The sequence below is a fragment of the Mytilus californianus genome, unplaced genomic scaffold (assembly GCF_021869535.1).
Source record: "Mytilus californianus isolate M0D057914Y unplaced genomic scaffold, xbMytCali1.0.p SCAF_1, whole genome shotgun sequence".
Taxonomy (NCBI): Eukaryota; Metazoa; Mollusca; class Bivalvia; order Mytilida; family Mytilidae; genus Mytilus; species Mytilus californianus.
Window position 1 is genome coordinate 89,809,192 of NW_026262581.1, and position 23,098 is coordinate 89,832,289.

The 23,098-nt window shown below is 30.7% G+C and overlaps 1 protein-coding gene across 1 annotated transcript; it reads left to right on the plus strand.

Moving 5' to 3' along the window:
- On the plus strand, positions 1-12,973 carry LOC127709968 (F-actin-capping protein subunit alpha-like). Its single transcript, XM_052215680.1, has 10 exons — positions 1-211; positions 5,095-5,158; positions 5,652-5,703; positions 6,332-6,395; positions 7,548-7,618; positions 8,254-8,469; positions 9,166-9,250; positions 9,625-9,696; positions 10,772-10,834; positions 11,592-12,973. Exons 1-10 carry the CDS (start codon positions 173-175, stop codon positions 11,736-11,738), a joined length of 873 nt encoding a protein of 290 aa, XP_052071640.1. The 5' UTR covers positions 1-172; the 3' UTR covers positions 11,739-12,973.
- The last annotated feature ends 10,125 nt before the right edge of the window (positions 12,974-23,098 follow it).

The window sequence follows — 23,098 nt, forward strand, 5'->3', positions numbered from 1 at the left end:
TTTGAACAAAGTTGTTTATTATTCCGGATGCAAATAAAATAGTCCATAACTAATGTAAATTTTTGAAAGAAGAGTTACTGATTAAAAGTTGATTTTATTGCGAAAGACAAATACGAGACTGATACAAATTTACCCACAGTTCCGTTTACCAGAAGGCGTGACAAAGGGCAAGATGGCTGATTACGGCGAACCTATCTCCGACCAGGATAAGGTAATATGCTCTAGTTTTATTGAACTACAATGTATGCGTTAGTTTATTTTAATTCTTCTTAAAAGATGACTTATATAAAGTCGATCAATGGACAGAAAGGTATAACTGCATCGTGACATTAGGCAGCAGCATTATTTATGGTATTTCCGATGACTTCCGCTTTCTCCTGTTGACTTGTCATTTTGAATAAATCGTTTATTTGGCATTAGGAAATGTTTTAATTATTTTCTAATGTTTCCCAAGAAACTTTATTATTCATTTTGGTTATAACTGCTTGGTTCTCGTTTAGTTTAACAATGCATTATTTATTCTTTAAAAAACAAAATGACAAGGAAATAAACAAAAAAGTTATATATTTAATAATAATAATGGTTGAAACACACATAAAAAAAGTGTTTTTGGTTAATTATGTTTGATTTGATCTGTGGTTAACATAGATCATTTTGATACTTAATGCAAATAATTTTATTTTTATTAGATGACAAATGAGTCATTGCTGAAATCCATTTTAAGAAATGCCCATATTTGGAATTAACAGTGAATATTGTAAATTCAGAAACTATTGCAATGTTTTTATTAATGCGAAAAATGTGCCAGTAACAGATTTGCCATAATGAAAACTGGCATTCATAATATCAGTAGTAATTTTCCTTCTCAATATTTTTGTAATTGCATTATTAGATTTTGCATTTTTGATCAGTAATCAGTGATTCACAATAATAAATGCTCGCAATAATAGTGTTTCCTGCAGAAGGTATTGGCGTGATGTGGCGCCCTGCTGTGTTTTCTTGACGCCCTGCCCTTTTAAGGAACAAAATGACCCTTTTCCGTCGTATTTTAGAATGCTCCACTGTAATTTAATATTGGTTCTGCAAGTCATCTTTTAGCAAGACCAAATTTGAGTTATTTCCCTTGGAACGAAATCAAAATTTTAATGGCTGACATTTTATTGAATTTTGTAATTATGTTTAAACAGTTATGAAGCGACAGCGTACAAAAACGATTCATGATTGAATCTAATAGGGACAACATCGAATTTGTACCTCAACGAATTTAAAATATAGACATTTTAAAAGGGAACCAGGCGATCATTTGAGTTAAAATTTTACGATGCATGGGATGAAAATTACCACTGATTACGTAAACAATCTGATGTTTGTTTATATTTTCTATTTATACTATTGGGTCAGTCAAGACGTCGGAATTTGGATGTGAGCAGTGTTCTCCCCAGGATTTTTGGATAGCACCAGGGTAACGCGTGTGGACTGCTTGGTGAAATGATTCATACAATCAGTTGTGTCGCGTCGCTTAGCTATATTTCTAGTTACTGTAGATTTTATGTCTCCTGTTTTGTTTTAATGTTGTGGTACTGTGTTATGTGCACATTGAAAATTATTGGTAAAAAAGAAGTACATCAATAAACAGTTTGACATGTATACTTTAATATTTTTTAAAAATAAATAAAACATGATACATTACAAAATATTCATCTAAATTTAAAGTTATTTTAAAAATCTTTTATAAAATCAATGATCAATAAGAATAAAATATCATTCAAAAGCGAACAAAAATGTTCAATTTAAAAAACTTTCTTATTTCTAGAATGAAAGATGTTGTATTGTGAAAGGATTCCTGTCATAAGGAGATATAAAATTAACAAGAATAAATATTGTATTATTATTTGAACCAGTTTCTATCTTAAATTTTAATAAAAAGAAATTTTTCATAAATTTCAAAACATTTTTCCTTAGATTTCATGTTAATATTAACTTTTCTTGCCTTTAGTGATAATCAAACATAGATACAGACTTAATTCTGCACTAAAATCTAAATCTTTTTTTGTCATGATCCATTTAAAAAGAATTCCTAAATCTATAAATTTATCCTAGTTATATAGATCTATAAGTAACCCTATTCAATGTCAACAACTGAGTCTCCCTATTTTCCCGCCTAAATGACAGGAAGTAGATATAAATAGATTTAACATGTGCTTATGGATAAAATTTGCAAATCACTTCTGTTAATCATTAATTATCATATGGATATAGATATCCAGTTTGAAGGTACAGTCATGCATTTTATTTATAAAATAGAATAGATTGTAGTTAATTGTAAATAATCTTGGGTATTCTGTGTGAACTAACTGGGCCATGTGATCGTCCCCTTTGAATTACTTGTTGACAGATACTATGATAGTTTGAAACCGGAATATCATGCAATATAAACTATGTCAAAATTAAAGATAATTTGGCCATGGTTTAATCAGAGACACATAATACTATTATATAAGTATTGAGAAGTGTATAATGGTCAATTATACGTAATGAGCCAACTTTATAATGTACAAAATGTGTACCGTCGTGTGTACAACTATCGGTTTGTGTACAAAGTATTTGCCGACTTGTCAGGTGGTGAGTGAAGCCATAAAATAGTTATCTACGATCATAAAGCTATGATCTCTTAATTAAAACACAAAGGAATCATTTTACAAGTGTTAATGACATCGATTAAATCCAATCAACAAAGGTTAACCTCATAAAGGTAAATCAATCACGTGGTGCACGTGTAAACAATACGAACTGGTTTGAACTGGTCAAATTTCACCTGGAATTTTATACCGCACGGAAAAGATTTAACAAGTCGTTTAAAACTTTACCGATTTTTGATTTTTTAACTAAAAATTTAGCACCACGGAGAAATATAATACATCGCGGTAAGAACGATACCACCACGGTTAAAAAATATACATCGCGGGCCCGCGGTCCTTTAAGGCCCTGGGGAGAACACTGTGTGAGTTTACGACAACTTTCATACTGTTGTTATCTTAATAAAATTAAAGTTAAGAATATAGTTTTGAATAGTACGAAAAATCAACAACGTTTCAATAAAAAAAGAAAACACAAAAAAACACATGGAAAAAAGATGAAAAGCAGAAGAATATGTATAGTAAGTGTTGCTATACAAATCTTTGAATATCATAAAACTATTTGTACAGTTATGAGCCAAGGTAGCTTTGATTGGTATGAACATGCGAGATCCAAAAGGTATTAAGCACTTCTTTTGTGCATCTAAAATGCAATGCATTGCATATGCTCTTGGTCATGCAAAGTCCACTTTCACAACACATCATAAGACAATCAGTCTCAGTGATCCAGTATTAAAGTTTATAACTGGAGTTATTGATTGAAATGAGGCAGTTTCACAATGAACATGATCAAGATTCTATTAGCTGAGTCTAGAAGTGATAATTTTATTACCAAAAGGAAGTAAATTAACAACCTAATAGAAATATACATATCTTTATTTCTTACCAATAACTATGAAACAATGGTATATTCGATTAAATCCCTATCCATTACAGTGCCTTTATATCTATGTAAAGAGTGCCCTAAAAGTGTAGTCCTCCGTGCAAAGGGTGCCCTTAAAATGTAGCCAATCGTGCTAAGAGTGCCCTCTGAGAAAAAAATAACCCTGCCCTTTTCAAAAGCTGCAGGAAACACTACAATAATTTTAGAATCTTCATTAGTTTGCATATACTTTACACCTGACAACTTTTTTGAGCTACAAAGTAGGAGATATCCCTCTTTCCAGCTCAAGTTTCTCAGCTTTCAAGTGGGGGATTATGTGCAACAATCTTTTTTTCTACCAAGATTTTGTAAGAAGATAAAAAGTACTTCAATATTTCAGCCCAAACTTATAAAATTTGATTATATATTCACAGATTCAATTAGTTAACAACATTCTTGATGACCTAGGATATCTGTTTACTCTGTTATTAAGCATTGTTTATGAGTATAAATCAAACACAGAAAATATTATCAAAACAGCTGAAATGATGATTGGTGTAAAAAAAACAAGGGAGATTTTGACCTCTCTCGCAGGCTACAGGTTTGGTCTGAGTAATAAGAGACTGACAAGATGCGTTAAGAAGCATCAAGAAGAAAAAGTATTACTTAGTGACAAGAAGACTAGTTTAGCCACAAGATGATAGATTAAGCATTTAGAAAGTTTAAATACATGTACTATTAAAACAAATAGTTTTATAGAAAAAGTCAATAAATTATAGAAAATTAATTAACATGATTAAAGATTGAAGATAACACTACACTTAAAAACGCATTCTATGTGTGCCTATATAAGCTCATCAAATAATGGGGGGTAGTGTGACCTGTTTATAATGTTAATGTAATATTCATATATGTACTTCTAATAATGTTTGTTAAATAAAATGACAAAAGCTGATATTTTCTACCATTTAATTATATGTTTAAAAACAAATTCATGAGAAAAATTGGATTTTTGTTTTATTTTTGAATGAATACTCTTTTAATTAGATTTATTGATTGATTATAATATAATCACGCCAATATCATACCATAATGTTAACTGCACTAAAACATAGCCTAACAAATAAAATTAACTGTATCAATTTTTACTCCCTTCACTCAGATCCACATTTGGACAATTAATGTCTCTTCATCATATGCTAAGTTAATATTCCATCTTTAAGTATATGAAAATTATTTTTATTACTAGCATTAATATCACCCTTGACTGGTAGAACATACAATTTCAAATTGATTATTTGAAGTTTCTACTTTAATGAGGATTTTGTCCTCTAATGAAGGACTGTTTTGGTCAATCTTGGCCATATGCTGGTATATTTTTTAAAGTTGTTTAACAGTGTTTAATAATAATAAATAATACTTTTTTTGTAATTTTGAGATTATTGAGGATTTTTTGGTGGATTTAGTTTCTAGAACATGTAGTATTGATAAATTGGAAAATTGAAAAAGAAGGAAAGCTACTTACTGGCAATTCATTGAATTTAAATTGGTGTATTGTTAAAATTGATTATATAATTTGATTTTTTTTTTCTTTAGGTCAATATAGCCTCTGATTTCATCTTGCATGCACCTCCTGGTGAATTTAATGAAGTTTTTAATGGTAAGTTTTGATTAAGATATTATTTATAAAGAAAAGAAAGCATTACACTTGTATTTAAGGAGATTTTTATTATAACTAAAGCCCTTTGATATAGAATTCAATTGACCTTTTTGATATGCTGAGAGTTTTGGTGCTCCTATAGCTAGCTATAGACACCCTGATTTTCGTAACTGTATCCAGTTTATACTGTTTTAACAAATTCTGCATGAAACGTTAAAAAAAGTCTTAGTAGTAAAAGCCATTCAATTTTGTTATGCAGACTCCAATGCTTATGTGATATTGCTACATGTAAAAACAATGTATACATGTAGTTTAAGGAACTGAAATTAAATCCTGGCAGGAAACATGAACTCAAGTCTTAATTAAGATTGACATATTCATATCATGTATATAATAATTCAATACTTGATATATTATTGTTCTTAATTGTGCATACTTCTTAAATGCTGGAATATAGTAAATTTTATTAGAAATATCAATGGATTTATTTCAGATGTTAGAATTTTACTAAATGACGACAACTTGCTGAAAGAGGGAGCTTCAGGGTATGTGTCATATTTTACACTCTTAACATGTTCATATCTCCATTATATGTACTAACAGTAATAAATTTACATTTATTCATGTATAATATAAAGAATTTTCTCTCTCCTCTTAAATTTATGGTAGTAGTATTGAAAGTCCAGTCATAATTTTCAATTATGATATTCAATGACAATATACATTCAACTGCAATTTCCAGTTTATTCAAGTAAGAAATTAGAGTTTGAAGAAATTACCTTTTAAACTTGTTAATTTAACAACTATTAGACAGATTCTTGCACATAATGAAGTTTTTACTAATCATGGCATAAAAACTGCTAATATAGATAAATTTTATTTATGTATGATCCTGCTCTTTGTAGTTATTGAAATCTTTGATGTCAGAGATTGAAACTCACATCCTGAACCAAAACACATTTGAAATGGAGAGTTACACGAAATGAGATAAATTTTTAACCTTAAAAGACGATTAACTAATTAAAGTTATTTTTTAATATGGCCAGGCTTAGAAATCCAACCTGTCAAAGAAAGATAAATTGTTTGATGATAAAACAGTAGTATATGGGTAACCTCAGATCATCACATAAAATTAGAATGTATTCTATATTGTATTGTCTTTATTTTTGATAGAGCTTTTGCACAGTATAATAAAGATCAATTTACACCATGCAAAATTGAAGGCAATCCAGAAAATGTGAGTAGCAAAAGTTATTGAAAATTTATGTACATGTTGTTTATATTACAGTTCAAATTAAAACAAACAAAAATACTAAGGGCGTCCTTAGTGGTAAAAAAAAAACAAACAATAGACAAACATGACGTGTACATTACACAGAAAAATTAAAATTATGGCACCATGAACCCCACTAAGAACCAGGGCTGAACTGGGGAATAGCACAGAGGCCTAGTTTACAGAAGAAAAGTTTACAGCTTCATTTGTATACAAGTTATAGTCATGATAGTTGTTAGTACATGTATTGATAATTCTGTGCTGATGGTGTAGAGGAATATGTTGTAATATAACAGGATTTGTTTATATGAATAAGGGAAGATCTATGGTATATCTCATTGACACAGCAACCCAACAATACCATCAAAGACATCAAAGACATCAAGATGTTGATCCTTGATCATAGAATGTTTCTATAAATGAATAAACAGACACGTCACAATCAATAACATTCATTAAGGGTTAAATATAACAACAAGTGACAAGGTTCCTGAGTTTATCTCTGTCTGCAATGAGAAAAGGTACAAAAGATAATCAACAATAGAAATCTGACAGTCCAAAAAGTACAAAAAAATAGTATAAACAGTATCAATATTACCATGATTACTATAGCAAAGAATTTTCCCAATTATAAAAAAATAATGATTTAAATCTGGCTAAAAGTATTTATTCTGCTGTTATAGAAACACTCTAATATTAGCTGCAATGTCATAAATGCAAAAACATATTCTTGTGCAATGGCCAAAATATAATTGTGCAGGAAAATTCTTATACTTACATTGTAAAATCATACTTCAACAATTTATTCCAATAAATGCCATGTATGTATGAAAAGATACCGGTAGTTGATTAAATCTTTATCCTTTTTGTAAAAGTTTTTAGTAGTGAAAATATTACGATCATTGAGGTGTCACTGCAAAATAGACCATAGTGAACAGGGACCTGTAGTCTCTGTAAGTAGGAGCCAATATGTATATTACCTTTGAAATGTCTATATTTGTTTTTTGTCAGTATTAATAGTGATCATCTGTTTGGTCCACAAAAAGAATCTTAGCATTTGATATAGCTGCCTGGTGAAATTCCAGTAAGCTTTTTATGTTTTTATTAACACTTCAGGTACTTATAACAGAACATGGAGATTTAGGAGGAAGTAGATTTTTGGACCCAAGAACTAAAAAGTCTTTCAGGTAGTACCTTCAAATAAATCTCATTCAGGGGTCTTTTTATATGCCCGTTTACGGGATGTATTATTTTCAACTGTGCTAAGCAAGTATTTATTAAAGTTTTTTTCACAATTTAAATCTTAATGATCCATATATCTATTCATGCTAATTTTATTTTATATATTTTTATATATAAAAGATGGTGGGTATACATAATTGGGACAGCAACCGATGGGGCAAAAAGAGTCAAAAATCTGGAGGTCAAAACACACCATGCCCCCTAAAAAAACATGACAGATGTACAATGCTGTAAGTTTCACAATTATTAGATGATGAATTTTATATTACTGAAATTGTGTACTTAATAAGAAATATGCATTAAAATAACATGTTTATTTTATGTTTTGACTTTGGAGTTGTGTTTCAAATGCTGTGGATTGAATTTGTTCTACCCTGCTACTGAGTATTTTCCCTCATTTTAAAATACAACTTTTTTCACATTTCAGCAATGCATATTTATACTGTTACAACAACAAAAGACAGATTGTTGCTTATTCTAGCAATCAACACACAATAGGGTCTTAGATTTAAATAATCACACACTCCATAAATCATACATAGATAACAAAACTTAAATTATTTAATTTTTGTTTTTACAGATATGACCATCTGAGAAAAGAAGCCAGTGATTATCAGCCAGGAGATGTTGATAAAAGTGCAGAGAAATGGAGGGCAGCAATAGAGACAGCGTTTACTGAATATCGTTCTAAACATTATAAAAATGGTGTAGTAACATTATATGGTAGTAGTTCTGGAGGAAATATAACAATCATAGCTTGCCTAGAAAGTCATCAGTTCCAACCTAGAAATTTCTGGTAATTTCACATAGAATTTTTAATACTAACTTTAGGTTATTAGTGTTGAGATAAAAGGATCATTACATAGTGTTTCAGCTAGACCCTTTTCACAGGGCACACTGCCCGCCCTTTTTATCTGACTCTCTGTGCCCTATTCAAAGGGATTTCGCCCTGCCCTTATCATTGTGCTCCCCTGAACTTTTGCAGAGCTGATCATCTTCCCATAGGTATTAATTTTTCAATCTCAATGTGTGAACTCCAACAGAAATTTTAATTTTTTTTTTTAAGGTCACAGCCTAAATCTTGTGCAGTTTTGAAAGAATTAATAAGGATTTTTTACAGGGTTTTCGAAACAATTATTGAGTCAGACATTTTTCAATCCCACAGTTATTCCTTTTTACTGAAGTCATACTTTGCAACCACTGGGACACCTAGAGCAAATATTTATAATTAAAAAAAAGTCAATATGTTGATATCTTTTATGCCACTAAGCAGCACACTGATTGAAGTGAAGAATGTCAGTGGAGTTATATTTGTGATATATCTGTCATTATTAGATAAATACAAGCAACACAAAGTCTACTTATATTTCAAAATCTCTTTTTCTTTCATACAGGATGTTCTCTTTTCAGCAATAACAAAAAAATTAATAACACAAAAATTGTCTACATTTTTTGATTATGAAATACAAGTAATTTTTCATTTATTTACAAGGAATGGACGATGGCGATCACAATGGTCAGCTACTTTTCCAGAATCGGGTGGTAAATGTGAACTGACAGGTATCCTCAAAGTACAGGTATGTTTGATACAGTTATATGTTAAACATTTGTAGGCCAGGTTATACTACATAGAAATAATACTGGTAAATAATTGTATAAATGAGAAATTCCAGTATTTAAGACTACATTCCATAAACAACGATATTACAACATTTGCAGGCCAGGGAAAATTTTTCAATAATGAGTACATGTAAAGTAAGCAGTGAGAGAAAACTTAAACTGTAATACTTTGAAACATTCAGAGAGAAATTACCCCTCACATTTAACTTTATTTAAAGAGCATTACAATATTTTATTGTATACTTCATTCTCATTTGAAAAGAACAAAACTGTAAAAATAAAGAAAAATGAAAAAAAGGCATATATATTTGATGAGGATGTTTAATTTCAGGTCCATTATTATGAAGATGGCAATGTACAGTTAGTTAGTTCTAAAGAAGTTAAACAGTCTCTAAATGTTACAGTAAGTTAGTGAATTACAATGAAATCTTTTTTCCCCCAGATAAATCAACTATTGGGGGTTAAAACACATGTAACTATTGACAAAAAATATATCAGAGTAGAAAGTATGTTCATTTTGCCTTTGACAGAATTTTTGAACTTTTAACCTACATCAGTGTTGGTCTTTTAAGTCTTTCAATGAGACAACTTTTCACCAACATTTTTCACCACAGTAGGGGACCGCCTTCAACAATGAGCAAACCCATACTGTATAGTACACTATAACTGGCTTGTCATGATAAAATGTGAAACAATTCAAAGAGAAAACCATCGGGCTGATTTATGCTAATATTGATTAACATAAAAAAATATAGCAAACAGCAACAAATTACAATCACTGAAATACAGGCTCATGACTTGGAACAGGCACATACAGAATATTGTGGGGTTTAATTTGTTTGCTGGTGCCAAACCCTCTTCCTAACCTGGGACATGGTGTAACAGCACAACATACTAGTATGAACAAACTGTAAAAGTCAGTGGGAAAAGGCTACACGTCAGATTGGCTGAATCACACTAAAAATATAACAAAAAGAAGAAAAAAAATACATGATACCAATCTAAGCATTGGTATAGTTACTGAAAGCTAGCAACCAATAGATAAATATATTTTCCCAAGTTGAAATATCAATAAGTTGGTCTCTTTTGATCAATTAAATGGTCAATATAAAAAAGAGGATGTGGTATGACAGCCAATGAGAGAACTCTCCACAAGAGACCAAATGACACAGAAATTAACATCTATAGGTCACCTTACGGTGAATACATACCTTGCTTTTAAATTTTTGGATTTGAGCGATCCTTATGAAGATAAATTCAGAAAAGCACTTAGAAACTGCATCACATTTTTGGAGGGCTATTCTCATTATAGAGAGTGCATACACAACTTCAAGTCTAGTAATTTTGGTAATAGTCTTCATTATTTGTAGAACTACAGCATTCTGGACTATATAGTACTTCCAATAGGCTTCATAGCCAATTAAAGGCATTTGACAAATAAAATTATGCTAAATGCAAGATTTCTTTATATTTTTCAGTCAGAACAACAAACAGCAAAAGAATTTGTAAATATTATATCAGAAGCTGAAAAAGAATATCTGGTTAGTCAAATGTGTTACATTTGGTACCATGTGGAAAAATAAAGAAAAAAACAAATACCACAGCACTAGTCTTTTCATTCAAAGATTGCTCAGTCAATATACATAGTGCTTAGGTCAATCTTTATTTATAGTTTAAAGACTTTTTAATTGACGTATAAATTTTGAGACAAATTAGTTTTATTCCACAGTCTTATAGTTTATGTTTTAAATGATATATAAAATATATTATTTTTGGTTGTATTGGTGCCAAAAAAAATATCGTTCTCTGTGAAAATTGAAAACTGATCATGTTCTTATGATATCAGATATCACTACAATGTACCAAATAGTTGTTACTGAAAGCCACAGGCACAGAGTTGTGACTACACTCCCCCAGGTAAACCTGGAAACAAAACTTATCATTTGCTGTTTGTGAATTGATTTATATCAAAAGTGTGACTACACTCCCACATGGAATCCTGAAAACACAATGCTTCCTCATTTGTTCTTGTGAATTGATAATCAAATAAAATAAAGAAAGTAACAAAATTCATAAATATTTCATAAAACTTAATGTCAAGAACAATATATTGCGGAGTTTGTTGAACAAGCTGAGAAAGATATATATTGATGAATTGCTATTGGCATTTTCAAGAATGAATTACATATAATTCATATAAAAAAAGTGTTGTTCAATTAGTACTTTAAATTATCTTTTGATGTGTAAACTTCTAATATAATTTCATATTTGTAATGATGTGATTGTTTTTGTTTTTAGATGGCAATAAATGAAAATTACCAGACTATGTCAGACACAACATTCAAAGCTCTTAGACGTCAACTGCCTGTGACAAGAACAAAAGTGGACTGGAACAAAATAATGAGTTATTCTGTAGGACAACAGCTAAGCCAAGGGAAAAAATAGCGAACAATTTTATATTTATTAATATATGGCTTTAGAATGGACAAGAATGATAAACTTTTGTATTGCAAGTACAAGTTCTTGAAAGTTATTGGTGCGTCATTCATGACTAACAAGTCGTGTAACATAATAATAGCAAATACATTGATTCACGAATAATATAAATACATTAAATCAGCAAAATATCTTTATTGATAAAACAAGCGTTTCTTGTGTCTATGAGATATAAGTATAATTTATGTTTCGTATTGGGTATCAGTTTACTGAGCTGTATGTAAGTTATAAATGTATAATCCCACTAAATATCTATATTCAACTCAAGGATTCACTAAAGTTTATATAGAGACCAATGATTATGCTTCATAAGTGATATTTAAGATTTGTATCAGAGGGGTTACAACTTCATGTTAATATCTTTAGCAGCATATTATTTAAGTTATATGGGGGGTAGTTAAATCCATTTTAATGAAATGGTAAACTGTTTGGAGGATTATTATGATATAATGTTGCTAGTCTTCTACATTTTAAATGTCTCATCTTTGAACGACATTATCCAATATTGTCTACAAATTGTGTGTTATCTGACTATTCAACATATTGGTACTTACTTAAAAACATTGATTGAAAAAAAAACTAAACATTATTTTATGGTTCAATATGATATATTTAAGAAAGGTGTTATACCTTATTGAACAACATATGATACTCCTGATTGAGTAGAATATGTCTCCACATCAATGAGTTCAAAGATTGTACTGTCTCCAATAGTATTTCTACATCCAAAAAAGAATAACAATATGGAGAAAAACATGATACACTGTCAGAGATTATATGTTTACTGAAAAGCTATGATGTTTGCAATTTTTGTATTACTACCTTTGTCTCTACAGTGAAAATGAATACACTTTAATTGTAATATATAAATATTCTACACTATTCAATAGGTGCTATCTTGATGGGATGACTACATATACTTACAAAACCTACAATTTTTCACATTCCTCAGAAAAAAAAACATGTTACTGATGAATGCTTATTCAATGTACAAAATAAAATTATTTATTTTCTTTGTACTTCTTATTATCTATTGATTTATATACTGCACAATATAAAACAGTATTTATTATTTGTTAGTGCATGAGATAATGTAACTGATATGATGTGGAGATGTTTTGATTATGTCATTGTATTATTGTTTGAGAGACCAGCAATTGATTTTATATAAATATATACTCATACATTTGTTCTATTGTCAATTAGTTTTTTTGTCTCGCCTTGACGGAGTCAAAAAGTGAGACATACGTATGCTGTTTCCTGCAGCGGCTTCAACAATGTATTAGTTTGTGATTAGGTCTTGTTTATGGTGAACGACTAGTGGTAGGTCAATGATATTTGGTATGCAGTTGTATTAGCATTGGCACATCTCATTTCCATGGAGATTATTTGGCCCTGACCCCTCAGTCATGGTCTATTGACTTTGAATTTTTTACTTTGTTTACATAAAATTAAGAATGGAAATGGGGAATGTGTCAAAGAGACAACAACCTGACCAAAAAGCAAAAAACAGCCATGCATTAGTTTGTGATTAGGTCAGTTTATGGGGAACCACTAGTGGTAGGTCAATGATATTTGTTATGCAGTTGTATAACATTGGCATATCTCATTTCCATGGAGATTATATGACCCTGACCCCTCAGTCATGGTCTATTGACTTTGAAACTTTTGCTTAGTTTACATGTATTAGTTTGTGATTAGGTCAGTTCAAGGGGAACCTTTAGTGGTAGGCAAATGTTAATTGGTATGCAGTTGTATAAGCATTAGCAAATCTCATTTCCATGGAAAATATTTGACCCTGCCTTCTCAGTCATGGTCTATTGACTTTGAAACTTTTGCATAGTTTACATGTATTAGTTTGTGATTAGATCAGTTTAAGATGAACTGCTAATGTTAAGTAAATCATATTTGGTATGCAAATTTATTGGCATTTGCAAGTCTTGTTTCCATGGAGATTTTATAGCCTACCCCCCTCATCATGGTTAATTGACTGAAAATTGTACATAGTTTACAAGTTAATGTTTGTGTTTAGGTTTGTTTCAAGGGAACAACTTATGATAATTCAATGGTATTTGGTATGCAGTTGTATACACATTGACACATCTCATTTCCATGGAGATTGTTTAGCCATGTACCTTCAGTCATGGTTCATTGACTTTGAATATTTGCATAACTTACAGTTAAAGTATTGCTATTTTAATTTCAACATTTGCATTATCAAAATAACACATTGTCTCACCTTTTTGTTAACAGTTTATTTAAAGATTGTTAGTGTTATTGCTTGCTTGATGAACAGAAAAAGGAGGATAGAGCATTTTCTTGTTCATTTGCATGTGTATGGTAACATTTGTATTTTGGGATAAGCATCATTGAGACAGAAATCTTAACAACACGAGTTAACCTAAACTAATGTATAGAGGTCATATATTATGGATAACAATGAACATGTGCTCACACAAAATAGATGGCTTTAGAAACTGGAATAAAATCAAGAGACAACCATGTATGTGATACCAAGTAGTCAACAGACACAAACATGTTTCAATATTATTTTCAATATATAAAGTTTCTTCATGTGGAATCACAAATTTCTTCATGTGGAATCACAAATTTGAACCTGTCTTTGACTGAAAGATCAAAATATTTAGCACTTGGCAAAGCTGTCCAAGAGAAAAATCTTGAATCATCACATGTTTATGACAGTATGTCCAAAATAAGGTGACCTTTTATTGTGCCACATGTTATATGTTCCAATCAATCTTTAGTCTTTTGGTGCATGTAGTAAATTAGCTTTCCTATTTTATATGTGAATGATTGTGAATGATTGGTTCAGTCTTTGTATACCAGACATAAGGAACAGGCAATTTTTTCAATGGAGATATGTTCAGTAGAAATAAAGGTTTGTTAAAAAAGGTCACCTTGACCTACATTTTACAGAAATTTAATAAAAAAAAATTTTGACAACCCTGCATACCATCGGTATCCACTTAACAGAACTCTACCAACACAAGCTTTAGAAGGCATTGGTTCAGCAGTTCTTTATTTTACCGAAATATCTAAATCAAGGATAATGTATTATTTTGATTTAAAATAAGATGTTGTATGATTGCTAAAAATTTAAACTATTCGCCAGATCCGAAGGATGTAGATCTAAACAACTATAGGTCACTGTACGGACTTCAACAATGAACAAAATCCATACAATATATATACTAGTACTAAGCTATAAAAGGCCCTGACGTGACAAAATGTAAAATAATTCAGACAAGAAAACTAAAAGCTTGATTTATGTACACCACAAATACGATAGACCGCAACCAGCATTAACCACTGAACTACAGACTCTTGATTTGGGACAGGCATATACAGAATGTGGCTTGGTTAAGCATGCTTGTGGGCACTCAACCCTCCCCAAACTGGGAAGTGGTGTAGCAGCACAACTAAAGAACAAACAGTAAAAATCAGACAAAAAAGGCCGGACTCATCAGATCAACACAAAGCATGAAAAGAAACACTAACAAAAAGACTTAAAGACACAAAGTACTGATCAAAGATTACTCTTGCCTGTTGTCAGGTACTAATTGATAAACTTTTTTGTATGTAATTATGTGTGAAGGTGCACTTTTAAAGGGGCAATAGCTACGAGATTTAAAAAAGATCAAAATATCATTTTTTTTTTGTTCAATCATTAATGGAAGTGAAATAGTGAAATAATAATTTGCTTTTAGCAGCCACTTTGTTTCAATTTTGTCAAAATAAGCTAAGAAACATCGCTGATAAATTATTCACTTGCAAGTGAATAATTCAACCTCATTGAACCCATATTCATGTGACCTTTAATTCAACCCTTTAGCTAGAGATGGGTTACGCATAAACTAGGCGTGTTCAGTCATTAAAGGGAAAATAATAACATTGAAAGTGAAACAAGGGTAAACCATTCGGTTGACTGATTCGATCCACAAAAGCTCATTCTTATACAGGTAAAAACGATGATTAACATATTTTCTTAACCTATAATATGAAATCAAACATACCTAGAAAAATTAAATTGCACGTGTTCACTATCTATTTATATCTATATTGAAGTTAATATCGGGTTATATGACCGTCGGCAGGCCTCAATGGTTAATTAGATGGCGTCTAGATTAAAATGCACACAAAATGCTGATACATATTATCGAGTCCATGCATCGTAAATTGTTTATTTTAGAATTTGTATAATTTGGATATACGTTTTAGTATGTTATAATCAAATATGAGAATTTGAGTCAAATCGGTCAACATGAATTTGACAGCTAATGCCCCTTTAAGAAAATAATAATGTGACATCAAGTCAGGTCACATTGCCATATTTGATTGTTCTACAGGCTTGACCTTAAAGTTCTATGCAAAAAAACCTGTTTAAGTTAGTCATGATGACCCAATTTTTTCATACTTTGCCTAAAATGTAGTTCATATTGAGCTGTGTTCCAAAATATAATAAAGTTTTAGGTCACAGAGCTGGGTTTTTTTTCAAGCTAAAGGTTGTTAAGAATTGACACATAAGGGAGGAATCATTATTATGTGACAAAAAGAAATCTAGATGACATATTATTCGAATAAATTATGAGAAGATACCAGATATAATGGGCACACAGACTCGCAGTACTATTTTTCTTGCCACCATAATACAAAATAAAAGAAAATAGTGTATCTTTCTTTATAAAATTAAAGTATCTTAGTTATCTCTCCTTATAGGGCTATGTTTAAAAAAAAAATCAATCACAAAATATTCTGAATTTATATAAAAACAGTCATAATAAAAAGATAAACACATTATTTGCATTCCTGTCCCAAAATTTGCTTATTTTATTAAAAATCTAGGCATAATTTTCAGCTGTTATGCAATCAAAGATAGTGAAAAACCTTATACCTTTTTAAGAGAAAAAATGACCTTCAATCATAAAACTTTTAGTAAGGATGTTTCTAGGAAAGTACTTCAGCCCATCACTGAAATTCGGTTTACTCGCAATTAATGACAAGAGTTAAGTTCCTTTCTCAGAATATTAAGTGTCTTGCCTTTGTATCACTTGATTTAGGATGCATCTCCAAGTGTACAATAACTTCCCTCTAATAATTGATCACTGACTTACAATTTAAGCTTCATTGTTTGTTAGGTTTTACAAATTGTCCAGTTCTAAGATATATACTGAACAATTATCATGTAACTCGGTTTGGGTATACAAGCCTTAGAGCCTACATGCAAAAAAGGTCACTAATTGACATATTTTCTGCTAAAATGATATAATTTCAGTGTTATGATGGAGCACACTTATCTGATGCTGAGAGTCCTGCAATATTGAAACTTAGTGTAGAGAGTGATATATGGGAGCATTAAAACCTCCCACAAAAAGTGGATGATGCAGAAAAAGTGACCAGATCCATGTAAACAAATATTCAATAGGGATACAGCATTATTTCTTTTGCATATTGACCCCCTTTTAACATTCAAGTATAGAGAATTTAAAATAAAAGCTTGTATAATAATATTTTTGCATAAGATGTTTACAAAGGAAGGCCTATACAGTGTGGTTACTCCAGGAATACATTACACCTTAATTTCTCAAGTCCACGTACGAAGAGTAATTTAGCAAATGCCAGCTTGAGAAAAGTAGGTGATCTTTTCTATGATTTTTATAACTGAAAAATATGCTACCTGTTGGGGTCACATTATTTCGTTTTTACATTTTTTAAAATTTTTTTTATTTGGAGAGGGGAGGGGGGTGGTCATTCTAATAGTGGTGCAAGCATAAAGTCCTTTATGATTCTGTAACAGGAACTAAATTTTAAAACATGCCACTTTTATACTTGTAATCTTGAGTGGAGAAAATAAGTGGTGTCACAAATTTTACACAAATGTGACTTAATATTTGAATTAGGCAGAGAGCCTTTTTATCATGACCATTTGCTAACACACTGTGGGCTGCAATCATCTCCTATTTGTAACAATATATAGATTCAGCATCTGGTAGGAAAATATTTCTAATATAAAGCTGATACATAATACAACTGTTGTATTATTTGTCTCTGTGTAAAGCCATTGCTCATATCTTTTAGCGAGACTTTATGACCTATATCGAAGGACAGCCTTCTCTTAAATGCACTAAGCTTGAGACCCCAGAGAAATATTATTGTTTTACCATTACTGGCTTCTGACTGTGATGCATTGCTTCTGATTTTTACAATCCTAAGTGATGCTCTGAGCAAAATATTTGAAAAAATCAATACCTGATACAAATTTTTAAAAGGCGGTCATGTCTAAAATTTGAACATAGGGGTCAAACAACAGTTTTGGATAATATTTCTCAAAGTATAGCAATTAGAGAAAAACAAGTTCTATCTACCCTGAAAATTTTAGAATAATCTGCCAAACTGCTTTGGAGTTATTGGAGTTATTGCCCCATAAATGTTTTTTTGTAACTTTTTGGGCATTTGCTTGCCATCCTTGCCATTGTTTCGATAGCTAGATGATCAACATAAAAAGATGCATCCACCCTGAAAAATGAAGAAAAATCTAATTTCTTATTTTGGAGTTATTGCCCCTGAAATATAGATTTCCCCAAATGTTTGACAGAATGGCTGTTATTATGAGAACTAAAGAGGCTAGGTTAAAAGTATAAATCGTAAAAGGATCAGCATGACAAGATTTATCTATCCTGGAAATTAGAGAACAATATGTTGACCTGTTTTGGAGTTATTTCCCCATGAAATAGTCATTTTTGCAGTGTTTTTTTTATTATGAAATATAAAGGAGCTGGGTTAAAAGTGTAAATTGCAAAAATGATCAGAACAATAAAGCCTTTACAAACAGTAAAAAACAGTGGAAAAACTACTTTTCAAATCGACTCAAGCACACTAAAAATATAACAACAAAAAACACGAGATACCAATCTAAGCGTTGCCACAGTTACTAAAAGAGAGTTCAAAGCCGATTTCAACTAATAGATAAACCATGTTTTCCCAAGCTGAAATATTAATAAGTTGTTCTCTTTTGATCAATTAGCTGGTCAAGTATTAATCCATACCTTGCTTTCAATTTTTTGGATTTGAGCGATCCTCATAACGGAAAATCCACAAAAGCGCTCAGATAGCATCAAATTTATAGAGTACTACATTTTAGAGATTGCACACACAAGTCTGGTAATTTTGGCAATAGTCTTCTTCATTTTTATAGCTACAGTGTTCAGGACTATATAGTACTTCCTATAGACTTCATAGCCAAATAAAGTCATTCGAAAAATATAAATATGCTATTGTGACCGTTATACTGATGCAAGAAACAAACTGTTATACACGAGTTACCATCTATTCACTAATCATTGATGAACTCTCCCCAAACGAAGCCATTACAGTACTCTTTAACGCTAATAGCAAACTTGTGGCAAACATTATTTTAGATTGCTCCTACATAATTCGGGACTATCTATAACTGTTTAATCTGTCTCTTGTTAATATCAAATTGACGATACGCATATCTACGTTCAAATGTTATAATTTTGAACTCATTTTCTTATATATAAAAATAAGAAGATGTGGTATGATTGTCAATGAGACAACTCTCCACAAGAGACCAAATGATACAGAAATTAACAACTATAGGTCACCGTACGGCCTTCAACAAAGAGTAAAACCCATACCGCATAGTCAGCTATAAAAGGCCACGATCATATGACAAATGTAAAACAATTCAAACGAGAAAACTAACGGCCTGATTTATGTACAAAATAATGAACGAAAAACAAATATAATATACAGTAACAGACGACAACCACTGAATTACAGGCTCCTGACTTGGGACAGGAACATACAGAATTTGGCAAGGTCAAACATGTTCACGGGCGCCCAACCCTCTCCCTAACGTGGGACAATGGTGTAACAGTACAACATAAGAACAAACTATTAAAATCAGTTGAAAAGGGATATAAAGTTAAAACATGATAGTGCATCATAAGCCTTTTTGGCTGGCTTGATCATTATGCTAATACTCAATGCACATTATATTGTATAATATATTCAGGTTTCACTCTAATAAACTATTTATTAATTCATATACATATATTGAATGCATTATGTTTTTTTTTATATTTTTTCAGTCATAACAACAAAAAGCAAAGGAATTTGTAAATATTGTTTAAAAGCTGAATATCAGCTTAGTTAAAATGCTTAACATTTGGTACCATTTAGAAGAATAAAGTAAACAAAAACAGCAGTGGTCTTTTCATTTAAGATTGTCATTATATTTGTTAGCTTCGTTTAAACACATATTATTTACTCAAAGTAAAATGGATTGGACACAATTAAATCACACTTGGGAAGTCTGCTTTGAATAACAGTATACCCCAATACAGTATTAATATGAGCATGACCCATGTAATATTTTTATGGCCCCACCAACTTAGGTCGGGGCCATATAGTTTTACCCTTGTCCGTCATTCTGTCATTCCGCAACGAACAGCTATACCGACTTTTTTTCTGAACGCCTTCACATATTGAGCCGATTTTTAGTATGTGAGTCTACTCTGACGAGTTACAGATCGAGTTTACGTTTGGTTCCGTTCCTCTGATTTTTGCCAAAATTACGAGCTTTCGACTTAACAAATTTCTACGCCTAAAAATGGCTTCAAGCTTTTTCAGTTTGCGAGCGGGGACAATCGTGTCGTTCCGACACATCTAGATGGAAAAAAAAACCAATACTGTAACATGCATATTTCAAACTATTGAAAAATAATGACACAGATGATTGCATGAGTATTATTCCATAGTCTTATAGTTGATGGTATAAATAATATATAAAATATATCATTTTTGTATGTATTGGTATCAGAAAAATTCTGTAGCTGTGAAAACTGATCATGTTCTCATGATATCAGTTTAATATCACTACAATGTACCAAATAGTTGTTTTTGAAGGCCACAGAGTTGTGACTACACTCCCCCAGGGAAACCTGGAAACAAAATTCATCGTTTGCTGTTTGTGAATTGACTTACATCAAAAGTAAGACTACACTCCTACATGGAATCCTGGAAACACAATGCTTCCTCATTTGTTGTTGTGAATTGATTATCAAATAAAGAAAGAAAGTATAAACATTCTCAAATATTTCTTATAACTTAACGTCAAGAACAATATATTTGCCGAGTTTGTTGAACAAGCTGAGAAAGATGTATATTGATGAATTGCTGTTGGCATTTTCAAGAATGAATTACATATAATTCATATTAAACAAGCGTTGTTCAATTCGTACTTTCATTTTTTTTGATGGTATAAACTTCTCTAATATAATTTCATATTTGTAATAATACATTAAATCAGTAAAATATCCTTATTAATAAAACCAAGGATTTGTATACTATACAAGTCATTGATAAAACAAAGCATTTCTTGTGTCTATGAGATATAAGTATAATTTATGTTTCGTATTGGGTACCAGTTTACTGAGCTGTATGTTAGTTATACATGTATAATCCACTAAATATCTATATTCAACTCAAGGAATAAATTCACTCAGGTTTGTATAGAGACCAAGGAGTATGTTTCATAAGTGATATCTAAGATTTGTATCAGAGGGGTTACAACTTCGTGTTAATATCTTTAGCAGCATATTATCTAAGTTATATAATAATAATAATAATAAATTCTTTATTTAAAGAGGGTAAACTCAGTTAGTTACAATAAACTAATCTTCCATGAGGCCCTCACATACAAATTACAATACAATCAAAAACAGATATTTACACATAGTTAATTTACAGTCAAGTAGTTCAATGTAATATTGTTAACATGATAACATATAAAGCTGTTCAAGATGTACATGTAGTCAAAAAATCAAATAAAAATTAAAAAAAAATAAAATATACAAATACATTGTAGAAAACATAATCTTATCAGGACTGTGTTAAGTACTTCTTGATACTTTTTTTAAAAGTATAAGTGTTTTGAGCTTTACGCATTTCGTGTGGTAGTCCATTCCATAACACTGATCCAGAATAAACAAAAGATTTCTTAAATAGCTCTGCTTTTGGCTTAGGAACTATCAGATTACCTTGAGTGACACCTCTCAAGGAGTACGGATTATTATCTGATTTCAGTTTAAACTTTTGAACTAGGTACATTGGTGCTTTCATACGCATACATTTATATAGAAGTAAATATTTGTGGTATTTGATTCTATTGCCAACTGTCATCCACCCATTTTTTTAAATACGGGGGCTGAGGGGGGTAAAGGATCTGCATCTAGAATTAATCTTGCTGCCCTTTTTGGAGTTTTAAAATTCTTGTATCCCTTCATTTTTACATTCACCCCAAATAATACAGCAGTAGTTTATTAAGGGCAGAATATACCCATTGTAATATGTTTTCCGTGCATTTATATCTTAAAATTTCTTTATTTTAGAAAGAAGGTATATTCTGGATGATATATTAGCACAAACTTGGTCAATTTGATTTCTCCAGTTAAGTGTGCTGTCAATTTTAACATCTAATAATTTTTCACATGAAGAATTTTGTATTATACTTTTGAATTTATTATCAAGTTTGGTTGATAATTATTATTTATTATATGGCTGATAATTAAATCCATTTTAATGATGGTAAACAGTTCGGAGGATTATTATGATTTGCTAGTCTTCTACATTTTAAATGTCTCATCGTTGAATGACATTATCCAGTATTGTCTATAAATTGTGTGTTATCTGCCTTTTTAACGTATGGGTACTTACTTAAAACATTGTATGAAAAAAAACCCAACTAAACATTACTTAAAAACATTGATTTCAAAAAACTAAACAACATTTTATAATACAATACAATATATCTGTGAATGGTGTTATACTTTATGAAACTCTTGATTGAATAGAATATGCTTCCACATCAATGAGTTAGAAAAATGAACTGTCTCCAATAGTATTTTTACTTCCAATAAAGAATAAAATGTTTTTTAGATGGAGAAAAACATGTTATACTGTCAGAGATCATATGTTTACTGAAAAGCTGTAATGTTTGCAATTTTTGTATTGCTACCTTCGTCTCTTCAGTGAAAATGAATACACTTTAATTGTAATATATAATTACACAATTTGCTATACTATTCAATAGGTGTATCTTGATGGGGATGACTATATATACTTACAAAACCTACAACTTTTCACATACCTCAGAAAAAACATGTTACTGATGAATACTTGTACAAATATAATTATTTATTTTCTTTGTATTTCTTTTTATCGATTGATTTATATACTGCACAATATAAAAAAATATTTATTATTCG